Source organism: Hypanus sabinus, chromosome 24, assembly GCF_030144855.1.
Source record: "Hypanus sabinus isolate sHypSab1 chromosome 24, sHypSab1.hap1, whole genome shotgun sequence".
NCBI lineage: Eukaryota > Metazoa > Chordata > Chondrichthyes > Myliobatiformes > Dasyatidae > Hypanus > Hypanus sabinus.
Window position 1 is genome coordinate 7375108 of NC_082729.1, and position 22923 is coordinate 7398030.

Below are 22923 nucleotides of genomic sequence, written 5' to 3' on the forward strand. Positions count from 1 at the left end.
GACACTCAAAAGAAGAAATTCATTGTGGGTGGGGCAAGAATAAAAACTCTGATTATGCTGACAAAGGGGCACAAACCCGTAAGCGGCACAGTAGCGTGGTGGTTAGCGCAACACTTTACAGTACCAACGACCTAGGTTCAAATCCCGCTGCTGCCTGTAAGGAGTTTGTACGTTCTCCCTATGACCGTGGTTTTCCTCCCATAGCCCAAAAACAAGTACTGGCTGGTTCCCCTCCTTTCCTTTCTCCTATTTCACTCTCCTCTCATCAGATTCTTTATTCTCCAGCCCTTTACCTTTCTAACCCACCCGGCTTCACCTAGCACCTTCCAGCTAACCTCTTTCACCTCCCCCCCCCCACCTCTTTAGTCTGGCATTTCCCCCTTCTTTCTCAGTCCTGATGAAGGGTCTCAGCCCGAAACGTCGACTATTTACTCGTTTCCTGCCTGATCTGCTGAGTTTGTCCAGGGTTTTGTGTGCACCATTTGGTAGGTTAATTGGTCATTGTAAACTGTCCTGCGACTAGGTTAGGGTTAAATTGGGAGCCGCTGCACAGAGCGGCTCAAAGGGCCAGAAGGGCTATTCTGCGCTGTATCTCAATAAATATATAAAAAGAATCAAGCCATGACTGATTTTTAAAAACACCACTCTGTTGCCTTCACCAGATAACCTTTAACCACTTTACCAATCTTTGCCTTAAATATACCCAATGACTTGGCCTCCAGAACCCTCTGGGGCAACAAATTCCACAGATTCAGAAACATTTAGTTCAAGAATTCCTTCCTCATCTCAGTACTAAAGGGACGCCCTTCTATTTTGAGGCTGTGGCCTCTGTTTCGACTCTCCCACTATTGGAAACATCCCCTCTCTCTGCATGCACTTAATCCAGGCCTTTGAGCATCAGAACGACACGTGGCTTATGAAAAAGGTCAATTGCTTATACACTTTATTAGATTTTTTATATTTTTATTACTATTTTACCACAGCTTTAAAATATATTTTTAAAGAAATTAAATATCCAACCTGTTTATGAGCTTCTGTTGTGCAGGCCTTCTTATACGGCCTAATTTCGTCTGAACCAAATCCTGGTATCCACATATTCCACTGACGTTCTGTTTAAAATAGAACATGCAAAAATTCAAATATCCAGAGTCTGCATGCAAACTAAGCACCATTAAAAAAAAATCTCCAATATAAAATTATTGGTTAATAGCACTTGAAAATCACATTGGCTAACAACTCCTGAGATTAAGTAAAACAATACAGTTATAACAACTTTATAAAAGAATGTAATGTTGAGGCTTTATAAGGCACTGGTGAGGCTTCACTTGACGTATTGTGATCAGTTTTGGGCCCCTTATCTACGAAAGGATGTGCTGAAACAGGAGAAGGTTCAAAGGAGGCTCATGAAAATGAGTCTGAGATTGAAAGACATGTCATTTGAGGATGGCCCTGGGCTTCTACCCACTGGAATTCGGAAGAATGAGGGGAGACCTCATTGAAACCTATCGGAAGTTGAAAGGCTTCATGTGGATGTGGAGATGATACTTCCAATGGTGGGTGAGTCCAAGACCAGAGGACACAGCTTCAGAATAGAGGGACGTCCATTTAGAACAGAGGTGAGGAGGAATTTCTTTTGTTAGAGGATAGGGAGTTTGTGGAATTCATAGTGACAGACACCTCCGGCGGCCAAGTCATTGGGTATATTTAAAGTGGAGGCTGGTAGGTTCTTGATTAGTCAGGGTGTAAAGGGTTACGGGGAGAAGGCAGGAAAATGAGGTCGAGAGGGATAATAAATCAGCCATGATGAAATGGTGGAGCTGACTGGATGGACCATTTGGCCTAATTCTGCTCCCATGTATTATGGACTTATACATCAATGTCATTACGAAGTCTACACAACATTAATGTGTTACCCCATCCCAAATAATAAACTATCAGTAATTCTAAGGGATCACACTGAGAATTCAACTCAACATCATAGTACAGTTATGTAAGCAGTTAGGAGATCTGGATGGTACAGAGAGAGACACAAGTTTAGATTCCACCACAATAAATGTGGAACTTAAATTGGCTAATTAAACAAATTTGGAATAAAAACAATTGTTAGTGGTGGTTTTAAAACCAGTGGATTGGAATAATTGCTCTTCTGGTGTCTTTGTGGAAGGAAATTTCTTTTCCTGATTTGACCTCCGACTCCAGACACAAAGGAACCCCATTCTTCCACTCTCTCTCTATAACCCTTAACTTCCTTTCCATTCAAAACGTTAACAATCTGTACCATAAATACACTTAATGATTTGGCCTCCATAGCCCTCGGTGGCAATGAAGTCCACAAATTCACAGGCTCTCTGGGTGAAGAAATTCCTTTTCATCTCAACTTTACAGGGATGTCCCTTTACTCTGAGGCTGTGTCCTTGGATCCTAGGCTCTAGAAATGAAAATCATGCTATGTGCTGATTGGTGAGTGGCATTTGCATCAGATTTCAAGGCGGGATGATTGAATGGACCCGGGTTTGAATCTGGCCGCCACCTTGCATGCTTGGGAGTGTCGAGCTAGCAACTAACCCTTGTAAAAAACAAACGCTAAGGAAACAGCAAGATGTCGCCTGCTGTATGGAAAGGAACAACAACAATTATGCTACACCTTCCATGCATTCTCAAGTAGAATTGTGAGTCAAAACACTCCATTTTAATTTAAATTTTTTAAAAAATAATTTACAGGATGTGGGCATCACCAGCTAAGCTGCCATTTATTGCCCATCCCAAGTAATTGTTACCACCTTGATGGTTACCATGCCTGATGACCTGATAACTATCCATCTTGGAAGTTATGCGTCGAGTAACTATAAAAAGGAATGCCTTAAGTAAATTATCTGGTCATTATTATATTAATATTTTTGCAAAGAAATAGCTCATTATATTTCCTAAACCGCAACAGTGACCACAGATCCAACACACAATACTCTGAAGATTCTGGAAATCTATACATCTTTGGACTGTGAGAAGACTCCGGAGGAAATCCACACAGCCATGGGGAGAACATACAATGGGCAACAGCGAGAATCGAACCCTGGTCGCCTGCGCTGTGAATCATCATGCTAACCACTATGTGACTGTGCTGCCCCATGGAGTTCAAAGAAAACTGTTCCAGTGCCTTCAAGTCAACATCCTTATGAATCCTGTCTGCAATTTCTCTAGCTTTGCTTCCCAGAACTGCACACAATATTCCAGGTGTGTTCTCACCAATGTCATACACAGCTGTAACATAATTATGTCACAACTCCTTATGTTCATTTAAAAATACAGCACGGTAACAGGCCCTGCTGACCCAACAAGCCCAATTACACCCATGTGACCAATTAACTTAACATCCTGTACACCTTTAGACTGTGGGAGGAAACCGGAGCACTTGGAGGAAACTCATGCGGTCATGGGGAGAATGTAAAGATTCCTTACAGACAGCGGCAGGAATCGAACCTGGGTCGCTGGCACTGCGATGGGGTTATGCTAACTGCTACACTACCTTGCCACCCTAACCAAACATGCCGTATGCCTTCTTTACCACCACTCTGCCTGCTGTATGTGTGCTGCCATTTTCAGGAAAACACTAGTTTGTACCCCTAGAATCAAGAGATTCTGCAGATACTGGAAATCTTAACCGAAGTACACCAAATGGTTGAGGAACTCAGCAGGTCAGGCAGCATCTACGGAAAGGAATAAACAGTTTTCTCTTTGGGAATAAATTAAGGGACTTGGCCTGAAACATCAATTGTTTACTTCCCTCTATAGCTGCTGCATGACTTGCTAAGTTCCTCCAGCATTTGATTATTATTGAGATACAGTGCGGAATAGATCCTTTGGAGCTGCACCACCCAGCAATTCCCCAATTTAACCCCAGCCTAATCACAGGACAATTTACAATGACAAATTAACCTACCAACCAGCATATCTTTGGACTGTGGGAGGAAACCAGAGCACCCAGAGGAAACCCACATGGTCACGGGGAGAATGTACAAACCCCTTACAGGCAGCGATAGGAATTGAACCAGGGTCGCTGGTACTTTAAAGTGTTGTACTAAACACTACACTACTGTGCAGCCTCAATGTGTGCTTTTTACATCTGTTGACCACAGATCCAAAGCTTTGATTGGCTGAGGACAGTTGGGCCAAATATTTTATGAAATCTTTTCTTTCTCATGTGCTGACATGCTTATGATAAAAACATTAATGCAAAACATACCTAGATGCAACTGAACATCCTTGACTTCCAGTGTGTTTGACTTCCGGTGACGTGCTAATTGACAAGCAGCGCTCACCACACTTTCAATAAAATCATCGGCAATCTGCAAAAGCATCTGTATTGAAAGGGGAAAGAGAAACATGGATTAAAGGCTCTTTCATTAACAGTATAGTGCATCTACATGAAACGCTGTTATAGGAAAGCAGCATCCACCAGCAGACATCTCCATCACCCAACTCATGCTCATTTCTCATTGCTGCCATCAGGTAGGAGGTACAAGAGCCTCAGGACTTGCACCACCAGGTTCAAAAACAGTTACTACCCCTCAACCATCAGGCTCTTGAACAAATGGGGATAACTGCACTCTTCTATTGTGGTGTTCCCACATCCAATGATTCTCACTTTAAGAACTCTTTATCGTGTTATTTCAGGTTCTTGTTATTTATTGCTATTCTTCTCCGTGGATTGTCACCTTGTCGTGGTGGAGAAGCTTGTGTGGTCCTGAGATCCCGAGAGCGATGCCGTCTGGAGCTATGCTCCTGGTAGGGTCACCCATGACGGTAAGGTCAAGGGTGAGGTCCCTGACAAAGAACAATTCAACCAAGACCTCAACGGTGGAACAGGTGCACGAAGTTACTTTGAACTCAATGGCTGTGAAAGCGGATGAGAGCTGCAACAAATCCGTCAGCTCAAATCGTCGTGGTTTCCATGCCATTGGAATCAGTTGGTTGATGTGTGAAGTATCGTGTGCTTCTTGGCGTGCAATATCAAATACACGTTAAACAAATACACGCACAGGCGTCTTCGCTCTGTGGAAACAGAACGAAGACCATCATCCTCACTTCGAGGGATAGCCACAACGATGATTTATTGCTATTTATTTATATTTGCAAGGCCTATGGATATTACACCCTAGCTGTTTAGGTACCCAAGCCCGGGCAATACAATATGGAGAGCAAGCTGTTGCCCATGTAGTAAGCTCCCCCATCCACGCATCTGATGAATCCAAAGGAACAGCAGAGACTGATACAGTTTCGTACCAGAAGCAAGGCAGGAGTTGCCAGTCAGCCTTAGGGAGTCCAGCTCCCGATGACGTCTCCTCAAATGGTTTCGAAATGTTTGAAAATGGATTGACAAGATTGGAGAGCAACTCAAACCAACCATGTAATTGTAAAATTAGATCAGCCATACAAGATCTAGATAGGTTGCAGAGGACATTTCCAGTAGTGGGGGAATCTTGAGATTAGAAGACCACAAGGACATCCCTTTAGAACAGAGCTGAGAAGAAATTCCTTTAGCCAGAGGGTGTTCAATCTGTGGTATTCATTGCCACAGGCAGCTGTGGAGACCATGTCACTGGATATATGAAAAGTGAAGACTGATATGTTCTTGATTGGGAAGGGCATCAAAGAGAAGGCATGAGAATGAAGTTGAGAAAGAAAATAAATCAGTCATGATCGAATGGAGGAGCAGCCTCAATGGGTCCGATGGCATAATTGTGATTTCTCCACCAAAGTTCCTGGTCTTATCTTTTTAGATTGGGAATTGCACCTTCTGAGGGGTTACATGCCAATATTACTAATAAAGATAAAACTGCAATTCACTTAATTATTCCCAAATATTTACAGCAAGATTACATAGTTCTCTATTCAAACAGTAGCAAGGACAAATGTAAAAGAAATCACCCTGTAATCTTACAATACACATTGGCATCACTGCTATAATACAAACACATACATAACAATAGGTATCAGCTCCCTCTAGTGTGGAGGTTTTTTAAAAGAGAAACATTTTTTCAATCAGATACATCACATTTGAACGGCTCAGAGCAAGGGTTCCCAACCTTTTTTAATGCCATGGAGCCTCACCATAAACTGAGGGGTCCCAGGTTGGGAACCTCTGGTTCAGAGAATTTCGTAGAATTCTTAGGCCTGACTGTCCTTAATCAAATGATTATGGCATATAGAGTCAAGGATACAGGTCCTTCAGTTTCATGAGTCCATGTGCTTCTTAAATAACACTTGCCTCTGGCAGCTTGTTCTGTACACTCACCACCCTCTGCGTGAAAAAGTTGTCCTTCATTACCATTTAAAATCATTCCCCCCTCAGCCTATATCTATGTACCGTAGCTTTGGACGCCCCTACCCTGAGGAAACACTGTTACCATTCACATTATCTATGCCTCTCATAAAGATTTTTATAAGGTTGCCCCTCATTCTCCCATGCTCCAAGGAATAAAGAGTTGGCCAGGCCAACCTCTCCCTACAACTCAGGCCCTCCAATCCTGCCAACGTCATCGTAAATCTTTACGGCACACTTTCTAGTTTAACCATGTCTTTCCTATCAAAGGTTCCTTTAAGGTTGTTATAGCTGGAGTTTGTCAAGGGGATCAGCTCTCACTATCTATTAAATACTCCCAATGGTGTGCGTCTCAAGTACCCTCTGACAGCCAAGACCAGCTCTGGGCCTTCATGTGTGGTTTAGCTATCAAGCCCAGCAGAACTGTTTCTACAGATTGGAGAAGGGGCAAAAGGCAGGTTACTTGCACCTTAAAGCAAGTCGCTTCGGCAGATGGGGCTCGCCAGCCGCAGTTGACAGCTCAACCAGAAGGTTCTCATACCTCTGCTGCCTTGTGGCTATACCCACTGATGGGGAAGGCTTGAGGAGTAAACCCTGACGGAAAAATGCAGAGCTGGAATCCTTAAGGTAGTCCTATGTTGAGTTCAACGCTGACCAGGCAACTTCTGGTGCCAAACAGCATTGGTCTCCACCGTTCCTTTTGGTTCAATCAGATGCTTGGAGAGGGGGGAGTTTGCTACATGGGCAACAGCTCATCTCTAAATTGTACTGCCCTGGCTTGCGTATGTAGACTGCTAGGATATAACATCTGTGGTCGACCCCGATCGGCAGAGGCCTCACTCACTCCAATCAAAACTGTATACAGGAGATAGTACAGCTGAACTTGTTTAGATTCTCAGCATTTTCTCCAAGTACTTCTGCAATGTTCAAGAGCAGCAGACACAGAACTCTCTTCAGTACATAAACAGGACTGAACCTTCAGCATTTGCACAGCTTAACACCGTAAAGTGCATTCACACACTGGTCCTTTTCCAGCCCCAACTACTTCTTATTGCATACATATTATCTTTTGCCCTCAGTAAAGCAACAACAGAAAATCTGCTGCTGAAATTGACACGAATAGGGATTATGCAACAGTCAAAATAATGAAGAAATTGAATATATTGATCAGCAAACCTAAGAGAAAATCTCAAGGGTAAAAATGAAAAATTGTCAGTAAAGGAGATGACAAAATGGGTGAAATTGTGGAGATTAAGTAATATGTTCCAATTTTTAAGGCTTTTTAAATAATAGTTGGAAGGGAGAAGAGGTCTGCAATAGAGAAGATATTATTTATTTTTCTTAGAGATCCTCTAGGTTCAGCTCAGGACTAACAACCCTGACAGGTCAAACAAAATTGTTATGGACACAGCAATGGAGAACCCTTCAACTCTGAGAGTGATTGTATTCCTGAGTGTCCATCTGGGAACTGCATTCCTGACAGTAGTGCAAACACAGAAGTGACTGATACTGTAAAAGAAGCCTTGAACACTGTCAGGGATGGAGAATCATCATTGCTGCCCTAAACACTAGTGACATAAAAGATAGCAAGTATTTTATTTAGAGATACAGCATGGTATCAGGCACTTCAAGTCCATTGAGGTCATGCTGCCCAATCGGACCCACGTGACCAATTAATCAATGAACACGTAGGTCTGTAGGACGTGAGAGGAAACCCATACGGTCATGGGAAGAATGTACAAACACCACCGATAGCAGCGGAACTGATTCCAGATCACTGTATTATTTTGTTATGCCAACCACTACGCTATGGTGCCACCCTGCACAATGGGAATAATGGCTTCGTCTTGTGACAGAGCAATTGAGAAGGGAAGAATGTTCTCCCAGAATATTTCAAGGACGAAATGGGTATCAATTTTTACCTAAAGGAAACACAATGTACACAGTGAATCAAGGTTTAGTATTTTTAAAGCTAAGAGTTTGAAAGTAAAGCTTACTTCCTCGACATCTTCATCAAGTTGCTCATTTGGATCAATTTCCCGTACTAGATCCTGGAGTTTCTTCTTGCTCAGGACCTGATGATATCAAAAGCGTACTGGTAATTAATGACAAAATGACAGCCAGTATACAATTTATCTGGTGTACCTTTTAGAAATAATGGTAAACAGCGTCTACAGAGTAGATAACTTGCTCTAAAGGAAATTAAGTCGCCATGAACAGGTTCTGAGCACGACCTCGCCTTCCCCACACCCCAACCACTCCTTTCCCCCAGGGGACTCAAAGCAACACAAGTGATCAGACATCTAAATATTCAGCATTTTCACGGCTCAAATGCCATGTCAAGATTGTAGGTTTTTGTCGAAAGTGTTTTGATTTATTAAAGTATGATATTTCTGCTGCTCACTACTGATATTTTTGCAGCAATTGTCTGATTCTAGTTCTTTTTTTTTGCCAGATAAGGGAAGCAAGCGTATTCTCAAAGGGATCCCTCATCTAAATTGCCAGAATTTAGTGGGATTGATTCTTAATCCAGGGCCTTCACAGCAGATTAAGATTTTCTCTCATCGCTAATTTGAATAAATTGAGGATACATCTCCTGGCACCCAGATATTTACTTCTCTTGGTCAACATCAATAAAAATGATTATACAGACACGAGAAAGTTTGCAGATCCAATGCAAAACACACAGAAAATGCTGGAGGGACTCTCGCAAATCACCATCTGTGAACCATACTTTCCATGCAGGGAAACTGTGAGAACATTTTTATCCCAATCTTTTGCTTATACATTTCTAATTTTTTGCTGAAAGCAGACACTGCACTTTTTGCCTGGATTAAATTGAAATTCTCACCCTGCTGTTTCATAGTTAGAATGTTTATTTTGTCATACAGATCGGCTAGGCAAGCCACACCTCTATGTAGAAGTTTGTTTCCCAAGCTCTTGTTGAGCAAAAATTCAACCAGTGTCAAAAAGATCAAACAAACATTTTAAGCAGCAGCCTTTTGACAGCCATCGCATTTCCGTATGAAGAAGCAAGTGTTCAAGCTCTTCATTGTTATCTTGGTATAGCTGATGACACATTTTGCAAATTAATGGATGAGTTTTAATTTTGTTGATAGCAGATATTACAAGAGTCATGCTTGAAAAAAGTTGCTGGCTGAGGCTTTTGGGGGCGAGGTATTGATGATGAACTACACAAGTAAGACACATGGGGCGTCACTGATCTGATGGTAACGGAATAAAACCATACTCCAGGTATGTAACATTGTATTAACGTACTTTTTATAGTTTCTGTTTCTTAACAGGATTAGAATTCAAGGCTTCACCACCTTCAGGCTCATAGAGATCGCACCGTATGTATTCATCCATCATTATTGAGGCTAAATTAAAATTAAAAATTAACTTGAACTGGGAATGCCTATCAGATGTTGACAACAGCAGCAAGTTGACACAGTTGGCCGGGTCTCATGCCTTAAGTTAGGGTGCTGCTTATTACCTCCCCCTCCTCCAAAGAATCTTGAATGCCCTCCAATGACTTCTATTTCCCCTAATGCCCCTTTAGGACAGGAAACCACCTGTGTTGGGAATCAATGACGTAAACGCATATTGTGAATAAAGTTGATCCCTGATATATATCACAAATGTCACTGGTATACTCTTTTATACTAAGTAATATTTTTGCACTGAAAAGAACGATGATTTTCCAATACAATAGCTTTGCTCAAGTTACTGTTTTAACCTTTGGAGCTAATAACTTCCAAAATTAAAATTACACAGTAAAATATTGGTCCAAGAGTTCTTGGCATTCAATATCATTGATTTAAAATTATTTTCACAGAACATTATTTGTCCATGTGATGCAGGTACTTCTGGTGAAATCAGCATTTATTGTGCAAACACAATTATTCTTTAAACCTAACAGCTTGCTAGGGCAAGTCGGACATTTGCAATCAAACTTAGTCAGACCGGTTAAGATCAGCAGATTCAAATTAGTCTATCCAACAGGTGTATGTGCCAACTGTGCTGCTACACAATCCCTACATTTTCAAAAGTCCTAGATTTATCAAAATCAAATTCAGACCAACATGCTGTTCATACAATACTGTGCAGAATTCTTAGGCACATACAGTGGCATGCAAAAGTTTGGGCACCCCTGGTCAAAATTTCTGTTACTGTGAATAGCTAAATGAGTAAAAGATGACCTAATTTCCAAAAGGCATAAAGTTAAAGATGACACATTTCTTTAATATTTTAAGCAAGATTACTTTCTTATTTCTATCTTTTACAGTTTCAAAACAACAAAGAAGGAAAAGGGCCCAAAGCAAAAGTTTGGGCACCCTGCATGGTCAGTACTTAGTAACACCCCTGTTCGGCAAGTATCACAACTTGTAAATGCTTTCTGTAGCCAGCTAAGAGTCTTTCAATTCTTGTTTGGGAGATTTTCGCCCATTCTTCCTTGCAAAAGGCTTCTAGTCCTGTGAGATTCTTGGGCCGTCTTGCATGCACTGCTCTTTTGAGGTTTATCCACAGATTTTCGATGATGTTTAGGTCGGGGGACTGTGAGGACCGTGGCAAAATCTTCAGCTTGCACCTTTTGAGGTAGACCATTGTGGATTTTGAGGTGTGTTTAGGATCATTATCTTGTTGTAGAAGCCATCCTCTTTTCATCTTCAGCTTTTTTACAGATGGTGTGATGTTTGCTTCCAGAATTTGCTGGTATTTAATTGAATTCATTCTTCCCTCTACCAGTTCCCCGTGCCACTGGCTGCAACACAAGCCCAAAGCATGATTGATCCAGCCCCGTGCTTAACAGTTGGAGAGGTGTTCTTTTCATGAAATTCTGCACCATTTTTTCTCCAAGCATACCTTTGCTCATTGTGGCCAAAAAGTTCTATTTTAACTTCATCACTCCACAGGACTTGTTTCCAAAATGCATCAGGCTTGTTCAGATGTTCCTTTACAAACTTCTGATGCTGAATTTTGTGGTGACTCTTCCATGAAGGTCATATTTCTGCAGGTGCCGCTGCACAGTAGAACATTGTACCACCACTCCAGAGTCTGCTACATCTTCCTGAAGGTCTTTGCAGTCAAACAGGGATTATGATTTGCCTTTCTAGCAATCCTACGAGCAGTTCTCTTGGAAAGTTTTCTTGGTCTTCCAGACCTCAACTTGATCTCCACCATTCCTGTTAACTGCCATTTCTGAATTACATTACGAACTGAGGAAACGGCTACCTGAAAACGCTTTGCTATCTTCTTACAGCCTTCTCCTGCTTTGTGGCCTCATTTATTTTAATTTTCAGAATGCTAGGCAGCTGCTTAGAGGAGCCCATGGCTGCTGATTGTTTGGACAAAGTTTCAGGAGTCAGGGTATTTATAAAGCTTTGAAATTTGCATCACCTGGCCTTTCCTAACGATGACTGTGAACAAGTCAGAGCCCTAACAAGCTAATTAAGGTCTGAGACCTAGGTAAAAGTTATGTGAGAGGTCAAATCTCTTGGGGTGCCTGAACTTCTGCACAGTACTGTATCTGTCAATGTGGAACAGAGAGCTAGTTTGTAAATCTGGTGAGAGCCAAGAAAGTTGGGAATGGTGAGTGCAGCTGGAGGGGTGGATGTAACAGGTGCAAACACACCCAGCCCTGAGACTCCAGGCAAGGTCATTTCATTCCAAACAATTGGTTTACTGATCATTACAGAATGTCACTCTGGTGCTTCCCACTCCCCCCCCCCCCCTTTTCCTAACCATGATTCCCCTCTCCCTGCCCTCTTCCCACAATAGAGACCCACATCAGAATCAGGTTTATCGTCACTCACATTAGTCGAGAAACTTGATTTTTTTTTGCACAGCAGTACAGTGCAATACATAAAGTTACTACATCATGGTATTGATCTCTTAGGCACCCTAGCTATATATGCGCAAGGCTTTTGCACAGTACTGTATAGGAATGTGAATACCAGTCTGGTAATTTATTCACTACATTCCCACACTACCAGGTTCAGGAACATGTAGCGGTGTGCTACACACAGCACTGCAATGATGACACGGAGTCGGTGAGCTGCAGTTACAAAAGAGGTTCATTCAAACTTCGCGGCCTTGCTTTAAAGCCTTCCTAATCCCGCCCTCCCTGGGTGGGAATGCTGTAGGGGGTGCGTATTCAAAGTCCCGTCCCGCGTGCGGGCTTTTCCCCTTGCTGGTGAAGCAGGCTTTGCGCCCTCTTTGGGACCGGCCTCAATGCTGGCGCGCGCCGCTTTGTGAGCCGGTTCGAGTGTGCTGGGAAGTGGGTCACCACATAACCTCCCCCCCAGAACTGGCGATACACCCCCCAATGTCCACAGTCTGGGTCGGACTCTATTTGGGAGGTCTGCCTCTGCGCCACGGTACCTGAATCTTGACTGGCTGCGCCAAGTCCACATGGGCCGGTTTGAGTCAGTCCACTGTGAAAACCTCCTCTTCCCCCCCACCCCAATGTCCAGCATGAATGTGGACCCGTTGTTTCTGATCACCGTAAACGGCCCCTCGCAGGGCCGCTGTAGCGGCGCCCAATGTCCGCCCTGTTGTACAAAAACGAACTTACAGTTTTGCAGATCTTTGGGTACGCAGGTCGGGTTCTGCCCATGCTGTGAAGTGGGTATGGGGGCCAGGTTACCGAGCCTCTCGCGTAGTCTGCCCGGGACTGCTGCAGGTTCTTCCTCTTGCCCCCTTGGGGCTGGTATGAACTCTCCTGGGATGACCAGGGGTGCGCCGTACACCAACTCGGCTGACAAGGTGTACAGATCCTCTTTGGGTGCCATGCAGATTCCGAGCAGGACCCAGGGGAGCTCGTCCGCCCAGTTGGCTCCTCACAGGTGGGCCATGAGAGCCGACTTTAGGTGACGGTGGAAACGCTCCACTAGTCCGTTCGACTGTGGGTGGTAGGCAGTTGTGTGGTGCTATGTCCCCAAAAGGCTGGCCATAGCTGACCACAGGCCGGAGGTGAACTGGGTGCCTCTGTCAGAGGTAATGTGGGCCAGTACACCAAAGCAAGATACCCAGGTGGCAATCAGTGCCCGGGCGCAAGATTTGGAGGTTCACACCGCTCATTCGTGTCGGTGAGCGGGACCGCCTCTGGCCATCTTGTGAACCGGTCCATGATAGTCAGGAGGTGCCGCACTCCTCGCGACACTGGCAGGGGGCCCACGATATCCACATGAATATGGTCGAAACGCTGGCGGGTGGGGTGGAACTGCTGCAGCAGAGCTTTGGTGTGCCGCTGCACCTTGGCTGTTTGGCAGTGCATGCATGTTTTGGCCCATTCACTGACCCGCTTGCGGAGTCTGTGCCAAACGAACCTGTTGGCTACCATCCGGACGGTTGACCTGATGGAGGGGTGCACTAAGTTGTGAATGGAGTTGAAAATGCGCCGCCGCCAGGCTGCCGGAACGATGGGGTGGGGTTGGCCGGTGGTGACGTCACAGAGTAGGGTCTTCTCACCTGGGCCTACGGGGAGGTCCTGGAGCTGCAAACCGGAGACTGCAGTCCTGTAACTAGGGATCTCCTTGTCTGCCTGCTGCGCCTCCACCAGTGCTTCATAGTCTATCCCCTGGGACAGGGCTTGGATGTTAGGGCGGGAGAGGGCGTCCACCATGACATTCACCTTTCCCGAGACATGCTGGATATCCGTCGTGAATTCAGAGATGTAGGACAGATGTCGCTGCTGGCGGGACGACCAGGGGTCAGATGCTTTCGTGAACGGAAAGGTAAGCGGTTTGTGGTCCGTGAACGTGGTGAAGGGCCGACCTTCTAAGAAGTACCTGAAATGCCGGAATGCCAGGTATAGCGCCAACAGTTCCTGGTCGAAAGTACTGTATTTGAGCTCGGGTGGTCGTAGGTGTTTGCTGAAAAACACCAGAGGTTGCTAGCAACCCTTGATGAGTTTTTCCAGCACTCCACTGACTGCCGTGTTGCATGTGTCCACTGTGAGGGTGGTAGGGACGTCCGTTCTTGGGTACACTAGCATCGTGGCGTTTGCTAAGGCTTCTTTGGTTTTAATGAAATCAGCGGCGGACTCCTCGTCCCAGGTAATGTCCTTGCCCTTACCCGACATCAGGGCGAACAGGGGGCGCATGATTCAGGCAGCTGAAGGGAGGAAGCGGTGGTAGAAATTCACCATACCTACGAATTCCTGAAGGCCTTTGATTGTGTTGGGTCGGGGGAAATGGCAGACTGCGTCTACCTTGGCAGGCAGAGGGGTTGCCCCGTCTTTAGTAATCCTGTGGCCCAGGAAGTCGATGGTGTCGAGCCCGAACTGGCATTTGGCCGGGTTGATTGTCAGGCCGTATTCACTCAGTCGGGCGTAGAGTTGACAGAGGTGGGACAGATGCTCCTGACAACTGCTGCTGGCTATGAGGATGTCGTCCAAATAGATGAAAGCGAAGTCCAGGTCACGTCCCACCGCGTCCATTAACTGCTGAAATGGCTGTGCAGCGTTCTTTAGGCCAAACGGCAACCGGAAGAACTCGAAAAGGCCGAAAGGGGTGATGAGTGCCGTTTTGGGGATGTCATCCGGATGCATCGGGATTCGATGGTATCCCCAGATGAGGTCTACCTTGGAGAAGATCCGTGCGACGTGCAGGTTTGCTGCAAAGTCCTGAATGTATGGCACAGGGTATCGGTCCGGTGTTGTAGCCTCGTTCAGCCTGCGGTAGTCGCCGCATGGTCTCCAGCCCCTTGTTGCTTTGGGCACCATGTGCAGGGGGGAGGCCCATGGGCTGTCGGACTGCCGTAGGATCCCCAATTCATCCAACCTCTTGAACTCCTCCTTCGCCAGTCGGAGCTTGTCCGGGAAAAGCCTTCGAGCACGGGCGTGGAGGGGTGGTCCTTGTGTCGGGTGCTGTATGCTGTGTCTGGGCATGGCTGCCATGAATTGTGATGCCAGAACTGATGGGAAATCCACCAGGACTCTGGTGAAGTCGTTGTCGGACAGCGGGATGGTGTGGGGCCGGCAACTGGGCTTCACCCAGGGAGAATGTTTGAAAGGTCTCGGCGTGGACCAGTCTCTTCCTGGGCAGGTCGACCAGTAGGCTGTGAGCTCGCAAAAAATCTGCTCCCAGGAGCGGTTGGGCTACGGCGGCCAGTGTGAAGTCCCACGTGAACTGGTTGGAGCCGAAATGTAGCTGCACCGTACAGGTGCCGTAGGTCCTTACTGTGCTGCCGTTCGCGGCCCTCAGGGTGGGACCCAGTTCTCTGTTGCGGGTGTCGTAACTCGTCGGAGGTAAGATGCTGATCTCGGCTCCGGTGTCGACCAAAAAGCGGCGTCCCGACTGCTTGTCCCAGACATACAGGAGGCTATCCCGATGGCCAGCCGCTGTAGCCATCAGTGGCGGCTGGCCCTGGCGTTTCCCGGGAACTTGCAGGGCGGGCTACAGTGGTGGGCTTCTGCGCCTCACCGCTGGTGGTAGAAGCACAATTGTTTGTTGGTCTCCTCACCCCTGCCTCCGGGGTTAGTGGGCTCTGTGGCCAGGCCTGGTCTGGTTTGCTGCTGGGAGAGTGGCCTGGTGATCTGTGTGACGGACGCCCCACTCTCCTTCTTGGCTTTCCACAGCACGTCCGCCCAGGCCGCCACCTTCCGGGGGTCGCTGAAATCCACGTCGGACAGCAGCAGGCATATGTCCTTGGGCAGTTGCTCCAGGAGTGCCTGCTCAAACATGAGGCAGGGCTTGTTACCTCCAGCCAGGGACAGCATCTCGTTCATCAAAGCCGATGGTGGCCTGTCCCCCAAACCATCCAGGTGCAGTAAGCGGGCAGCTCGCTCAAGCCGTGAGAGTCCGAAAGTCCTTATGAGCAAGGCTTTGAATGCTGTGTATTTGCCATCCGCTGGGGGCGATTGTATGAACTCCTCAACCTGGGCGGCTGTCTCCTGGTCGAGGGAGCTCACCACGTAGTAGTAATGTGTGGCATCCGAAGTTATCTGCCGAACGTGGAATTGGGCTTCTGCTTGCTGGAACCATAGGTGAGGTCGCAGCGTCCAGAAGCTTGGCAGTTTTAATGAAACTGCATGAACAGATGCGGCGTCGTTCATCTCCAGTCCAAATATCGTTTGGGCCATTGGGGTCACCAATTGTAGCGGTGTGCTACACGCAGCACTGAAATAACGACACGGAGTCGGTGAGCTGCAGTTACAAAAGAGGTTTATTCAAACTTCGCGGCCTCACTTTAAAGCCTTCCTGATCCTGCCCTCCCCGGGCGGGAATGCTGTATTCACAGTCCCGTCCCGTGCGCGGGCTTTTGCCCTTGCTGGTGAAGCAGGCTTGGCGCCCTCTTTGGGACCTGCCTCAATGCCGACGCGCGCCGTTTTGTGAGCCGGTTCGAGTGCGCTGGGAAGTGGGTGGCCACCAACAGTTATTACCCCTCAATCATCAGGCTTTTCAACCAGAGGGGATAACTTCATTCATGACAACACTGAACTGATTCCAAACCTATAGATTTACTTGTAAGGACTTTACAACTCCTGTTCTCTATTTATTGGTTATTTATTTATTATTTTGTATTTACAATGTTCTCTTTTGCACATTGGCTGTTTGTCCGTCTCTTTCGATTGCAGTTTTTCATTGATTCTATTGCAAGGGTTCCCAACCTGGAATCAACAGACTCCTTGCTTAATGGTATTGGTCCATGGCATAAAAAAGGTTGGGTACCCCTGGTCTTTTGTGCTTCTTTCTATTTACTATGAATGCCCGCAAGAAAATGAATCTCAGGGTGACATATATGTACTTTGATAATTTACTTTGAATGTTGAGCATTATTGCACAAATTCATACTGGTATCAAATCAAAGATAAATTAATTTTAATTTATTAAACAACACTTAAACTGAAATGGATACCAAGTAACAATCAAATATTAAACTGACAGTACCTGGTTACCCTCTGGACTCATGCGCCCTCCTGAGCCTGGTGTTCCAGGAATCTTTACCAGGGTAGTACTGTTAGCCATTGTATTTGGAGGAGGTGTACTTGATGGATCCGGCTTCACGGAGGGAAAATTTGTCAGGTTTATTAGAGTTGCAGGTCCAAACTGGTTCATAATCTGTTGGGCTTTGGCCTTTAAATCATTAAGTTTCTCCAAATCCTGTTTCTGTTTCGGGGTGTGTGGGCCAGGACCAATTAGCTGTTTGAACATAAAAAGTACAATGTTATTTCTGGGGTAAGTGTTAAATATAGCAAGTTCCAAATCTAGGCTTTATTTATTTATTCAGAGATACAGCACCGAACAGGCCCTTCTGACCCAACGAGAAGCACTGCCCAGTAACCCACTTTTTAACCCCAGCCTAATCACATGACCTCCAAGAGGACCACAAACTTGTTGTGGTTTGGAGGCTTGCGTGCCTCAGTGACAAGAGCTATGTTGGCTGGAGTCAGGGCCTTGCGCTTTGGCTCTTGGTAGGGTCACCCATGCCAAACAGACCCGTGGTCAGACAAAGAGTGGTCCACTGGCGCTTCAGGCTTGGGGGTTCAGCTCAGGGCTAACAACCCCGACTGGTAAAACAATAATTGTCACAGAAACAACAATGAAGAATCTTTCTACACCTGAGTGCAACAATATTCCTGAGTCTCCGGCTGGGACTTGCACACAATGTTTAAGATCTTGACAATTAAAAAACAGCATAGTTCAACAGTTATAATATCTGTTTGATATTCCAAGAAGCTTTTGCTTTCAAAGGGTTGCTTTCAGAGTGAAAATGACAGCATAATTCACATTGCTGTGTATTATGCTGCCATTTAACAGAGCACGTATACAGTCCTTTACTGATACAACTTATAAAGTCTGCATCCATAATAGAGTGTAAGACCATAAGATATAGGAGCAGAATTAGGCCACTGGCCCATTGAGTCTGCTCTGCAAGACTGTTCTGTTTGACCAGTCAGGGTTTTTAGCAATAATAGGCAGAATTTAGCATACAATTTATATTAATAACCTCAAAACAACATACTCTTATAATAAAAGTTGACTCAAGCCATTTGTTTTCAGTTGATGGAAGTATTTAAACATGGATAAATCTTTTTCAATCTTTTTATTAATTTTCAAATTCATATACATAACAACAGTAATAGTGCAAAGAGATTGGGATTACATCATTGATAATTGCATATGTGAATATAAACTAGGAATAATGTAATCCTCCCAAACTCTTAATGTAATTAAACATGATAAAAAAGTGAAAAAATATCAAAAGAAAAAAAAAACCCAAATTGAAAAAGGGGGAAAAAAAAGTATACTAAACTAAACAAAGCTGGGCTATTATATTACATCGGATAGAATCATTAATGTCGTTAGTTCCGCACCTCTATCCATACATTTAAGGTTGATAAAAGTAATTCGGAAAGGTCAAGTTACATCATATGAAAGTGTTGAATAAATGGTCTCCAAGTTTCTTCAAAATTGACCGCAGGGTCAAAAGTAACACCTGATTTTTTCTAAACTTAAACATGATATAGTTTGGGAAAACCTTTGGAGAATAGTAGGAGGGTTAATCTCTTTCCAATTTAACAGAATAGATCTTCCAGCCATTAATGTAGCAAAAGCAATCATCCGACAAGCTGAGGAGGATAATTAACTATGTTCCGACAGTGGTAAGCCAAAAATTGCGGTAAAAGGATGAGGTTGTAAATCATTATGCAAAACTGTTGAAATAGTATCAAAAATATCTTTCCAATATCTTTTCAAAAGCGGACAAGACCAGAACATATGGGTCAAAGAAGCTACTTCAGAATGATATCTATCACAGACAGGATTTATATGAGAGTAAAAACGAGCTAGTTTATCTTTAGACATGTGGGCCCAATGCACCACCTTAAATTGTATTAACGCATGTTTAGCACACATAGAGGAAAAGTTAATTAATTGAAAAATTTTCTCCCAATTCCCTATCGGTAATACAAGTTGAAGTTCCCTTTCCCATTCATTTTTAATTTTATCAGATATATCTGGTTGTATTTTCATAATCTTATCATAGATAGTAGTTACTAAACCCTTCCAATAAGGGTTTAAACCTAAAACTTTTTCTGTGATATCAGTTTAAACATGGATAAATCTGAACATTGAACAGTACAGCACAGGAACAGGCCCTTCAGCCCACAATATTGTGCCGACCCAGCTAAAAAGATCAAAAACACCCAAACCCATATCCCTCCAACCAACACCATGTCCATATCCCGTCATCTTCCTCACATTCATGTGCCTATCCAAAAGCCTCTAATATATTTACTTCTACCATCATACCAGGTAGCACAGTGCCGGCATCCACCACTCTGAGTAAAAAAACTTAGCCCTCATATCCCCCTTGAACCTACCCCCTCTCATCTTCAATGCATGCCCTCTAGTATTAGACCTCTACCCTGGGAAACAGATAATCTGTCCACTCTATCTACGCCTCTCATAATCTTGTAAACCTCTGCCGGATCTCCCCACACCCTCTGGCACTCCGGAGAAAACCACCCAATTCCACCCAGCCTCTCGTGACAGCACATACCCTCTAAATCAGGCAGCACCCTGCTAAACCTCTTCTACACTCTCCCTAAAGTCTGAATATCCGTCCAAAATGGACACAAAATTTGGGCTGAGGGGATTGGATTAGTTTATAAAATTACGAGAGGCATAAATCAGTTGGAAAGTCAGAAGTCTTTTTCTGGACTAGAAATGTCAATTGCTAAATGACATGTATTTAAGATGAGAGGGGTAAGTTTAAAAGAGATGTGCAGGACAAGCTTTTATTAAATTAAACAGAGGGGGTAGATCATATTGTAGATGCTGGAAATCCAGAGCAACACACAAAAAATGCTGGACGAACTCAACAGATCAGGCAGCATCAATAGAAATGAATGAAGTCAACGTTTCAGGCCGGGGACGTCACGTGATGACGTAGGATCGAGACGCTGGAACCCAGCCCTCCCGTAAAAAAGTTAATAAATTAATGTTTAAGTGAAGAAAAGTTATTTAATACTTTTTTAAGGTTACTTATAAACTACTCCGGATTGTTTTAAGCTATGCCTCATAAACAGAGGACGAAGAAAACTGCTACCGCGAAGACCGCTCAAGTTGGAACAGAATCAAGGCCTACATCTACCGAAGAACCGCGGACTCAGGTACAACACACCACAGAAAAGGAGACTGCGGCAGTATCGGCCATTTCTAAAGGGAAAGATCAACGAGAATTGCGCAAGCGTAAAGGAACGAGCATGCGCAAAAGAGAGCAACCAGAACTACAAAACCCAGCAACGACTGAAACCGACAGTGAAAGTGAGTCTGAGAGAGAGCCGGACTCTCTGGAAAAATCAGACGAAGATGGAGATCAAGATGAAAGTTCCTCTGAAAATACAAAAAAGACTTTGAGGCAAATAATGCATAAATTAGAAAAATTAAATGCATTAAAAGTAATTACAGAAAAAATAACAAATATGGAGGCTATGTTTGATAAAATGACAAAGAAACAGGAAAAAATGGAAAAGAAAATTACAGATTTGGACGTCAAAATGGAAGAAATGGAGGGAAGAATGAAGAAGATGGAAGATGATAATGATGCCTGGACATCAGAAAGAAAACAACTCGTGGGAAAAATTGATAAACTTGAAAATTTTAGTAGATGCAACAATATTAAAATTGTTGGACTTAAAGAAGGTACCGAAGGAGAAGACCCAATAAATTTTTTTCAAAAATGGATTCCTGAAAAATTGGAAATGGGAGAAGAAACTTTAATTGAGATTGAAAGGGTGCACAGAGCCTTAAGACCAAGATCTCAAGATGATCAAAATCCGCGATCAATTTTGATAAGATGTTTAAGATACCAGGATAAAGAAAAGATTTTGAGGGCGGCTGCCCAGGGTGCTAAAAGAAGAAAAGGTCCGTTGATGATAGCAGAGAAACCAGTTCTTTTTTATCCTGATATAAGTTATAACCTTTTGAAGAGAAAGAAAGAATTTAATCCAGTTTAAAAGGTTTTGTGGGAAAAAGGTTATAAATTTTTAATGCGTCACCCAGCAACACTGATAATTTTTTTGGAGGAAGGAAAAAGATTTTTTTCTGATTATCAAGATGCGGAGGTGTTTGCACAAAAACTTTCATCTCTTCGTTAATTAAAAGTAGAGATTTCTAAATGTAATGGTTAAAGACGACAGAGAAAGCAAATGGAACTGATGGACAGTTAAGGACGATATAAGGGAGAAAAGTAATATTTTAGAAATATTAATTGAGAATAGTATTTTTTTATATATATATTTTTTATGTTGCGGGGGGGCTGGGGAGCTTTGAATCGGTTACTACGGGATTCACGTGTGTAATCATGGCGATTGCCATGACCCGTACAATAGAGGGGGGTAATGTTGTGTTTCCTTTCTTTCACAACGTTAGTAGGGGGGTATTTTGTTTTTTTCTTTATTTTCTATTTTTCTTCTATTCTTTTGCCTGGATGATTGGTGGGGACACACATAGCAACATGGAGACTTCTAAAAAGATTTCCCAGGATACAATGAAAGTTGAAAGATTAGGTATTATTATAGATTGGAGTAACATAAATAAAAATAATGACTAATTTATTGAATTTTTTAAGTTTTAATGTTAATGGGCTTAATGGACCAATAAAAAGAAAAAGAATTTTAACATACATTAAAAAAATGAAAATAGATATAGCTTTCTTACAAGAAACTCATTTAACGGATATAGAACATCAGAAATTAAAAAGAGACTGGGTTGGAAATGTTATTGCAGCTTCATTTAACTCAAAGGCAAGAGGAGTTGCAATTTTGGTTAATAAAAATTTACCAATTAAAATACAAAATGTATTAATTGATTCGGCAGGAAGATATTTAATTATACATTGTCAAATTTTTTCAGAACTATAGACTCTTATGAATATTTATGCACCAAATGAAAATGATGTAAAATTTATACAGGAGGTCTTTTTGAATTTGGCTAATGCACATGATAAAATATTAATAGGTGGAGATTTTAATTTTTGTTTAGATCCAGTTTTAGATAGATCAACAAAGGCTATTACAAAATCAAAAGTAGCAAAATTAACTCTATCATTGATGAAAGATTTAAATTTGATTGATATATGGAGAAGAATCAATCCAAAAGAAAGGGATTATTCATTCTACTCGAATAGACATAAAACATATTCAAGGATAGATTTTTTCCTATTATCAACAAATATTCAAGATAGAGTGAAAAACGTGGAATATAAAGCAAGAATATTGTCTGATCACTCTCCTTTAATAATGACAATGATAATGATAGATAAAGAGGAATCAATTTATAGATGGAGATTTAATTCAATTTTACTAAAACGTCAAGATTTTTGTGATTTTATGAAAAAGCAGATTCAGTTCTTTTTAGATACAAATTTACATTCAGTTGATGATAAATTTATATTGTGGGAAGCAATGAAAGCATATTTGAGAGGCCAGATAATAAGTTATACTTCTAAAATTAAGAAGGAATATATGATAGAAATAGATCAATTGGAAAAAGAGATTATAAAATTAGAAAAAGAATCTCAAAGAAATATGACAGAAGAAAAACGAAGACAACTTATTAATAAGAAGTTAAAATATAATACACTCCAGACAT

At 43.2% G+C, this 22923-nt stretch overlaps 1 protein-coding gene across 4 annotated transcripts in view; it reads right to left on the reverse strand.

Moving 5' to 3' along the window:
- Nucleotides 1-22923, reverse strand: part of taf12 (TAF12 RNA polymerase II, TATA box binding protein (TBP)-associated factor) — a 51367-nt gene that overhangs the window by 4271 nt on the left and 24173 nt on the right. For all 4 annotated transcript variants that reach the window (XM_059949233.1, XM_059949231.1, XM_059949230.1 and 1 more), the window contains 4 exons: nt 17215-17466; nt 8317-8394; nt 4241-4355; nt 1021-1109 (listed from right to left, as the gene is read on the reverse strand). In XM_059949233.1, the coding sequence (XP_059805216.1) occupies nt 1021-1109; nt 4241-4355; nt 8317-8394; nt 17215-17466 (534 nt within the window). The remainder of the gene's footprint in view (nt 1-1020; nt 1110-4240; nt 4356-8316; nt 8395-17214; nt 17467-22923) is intronic.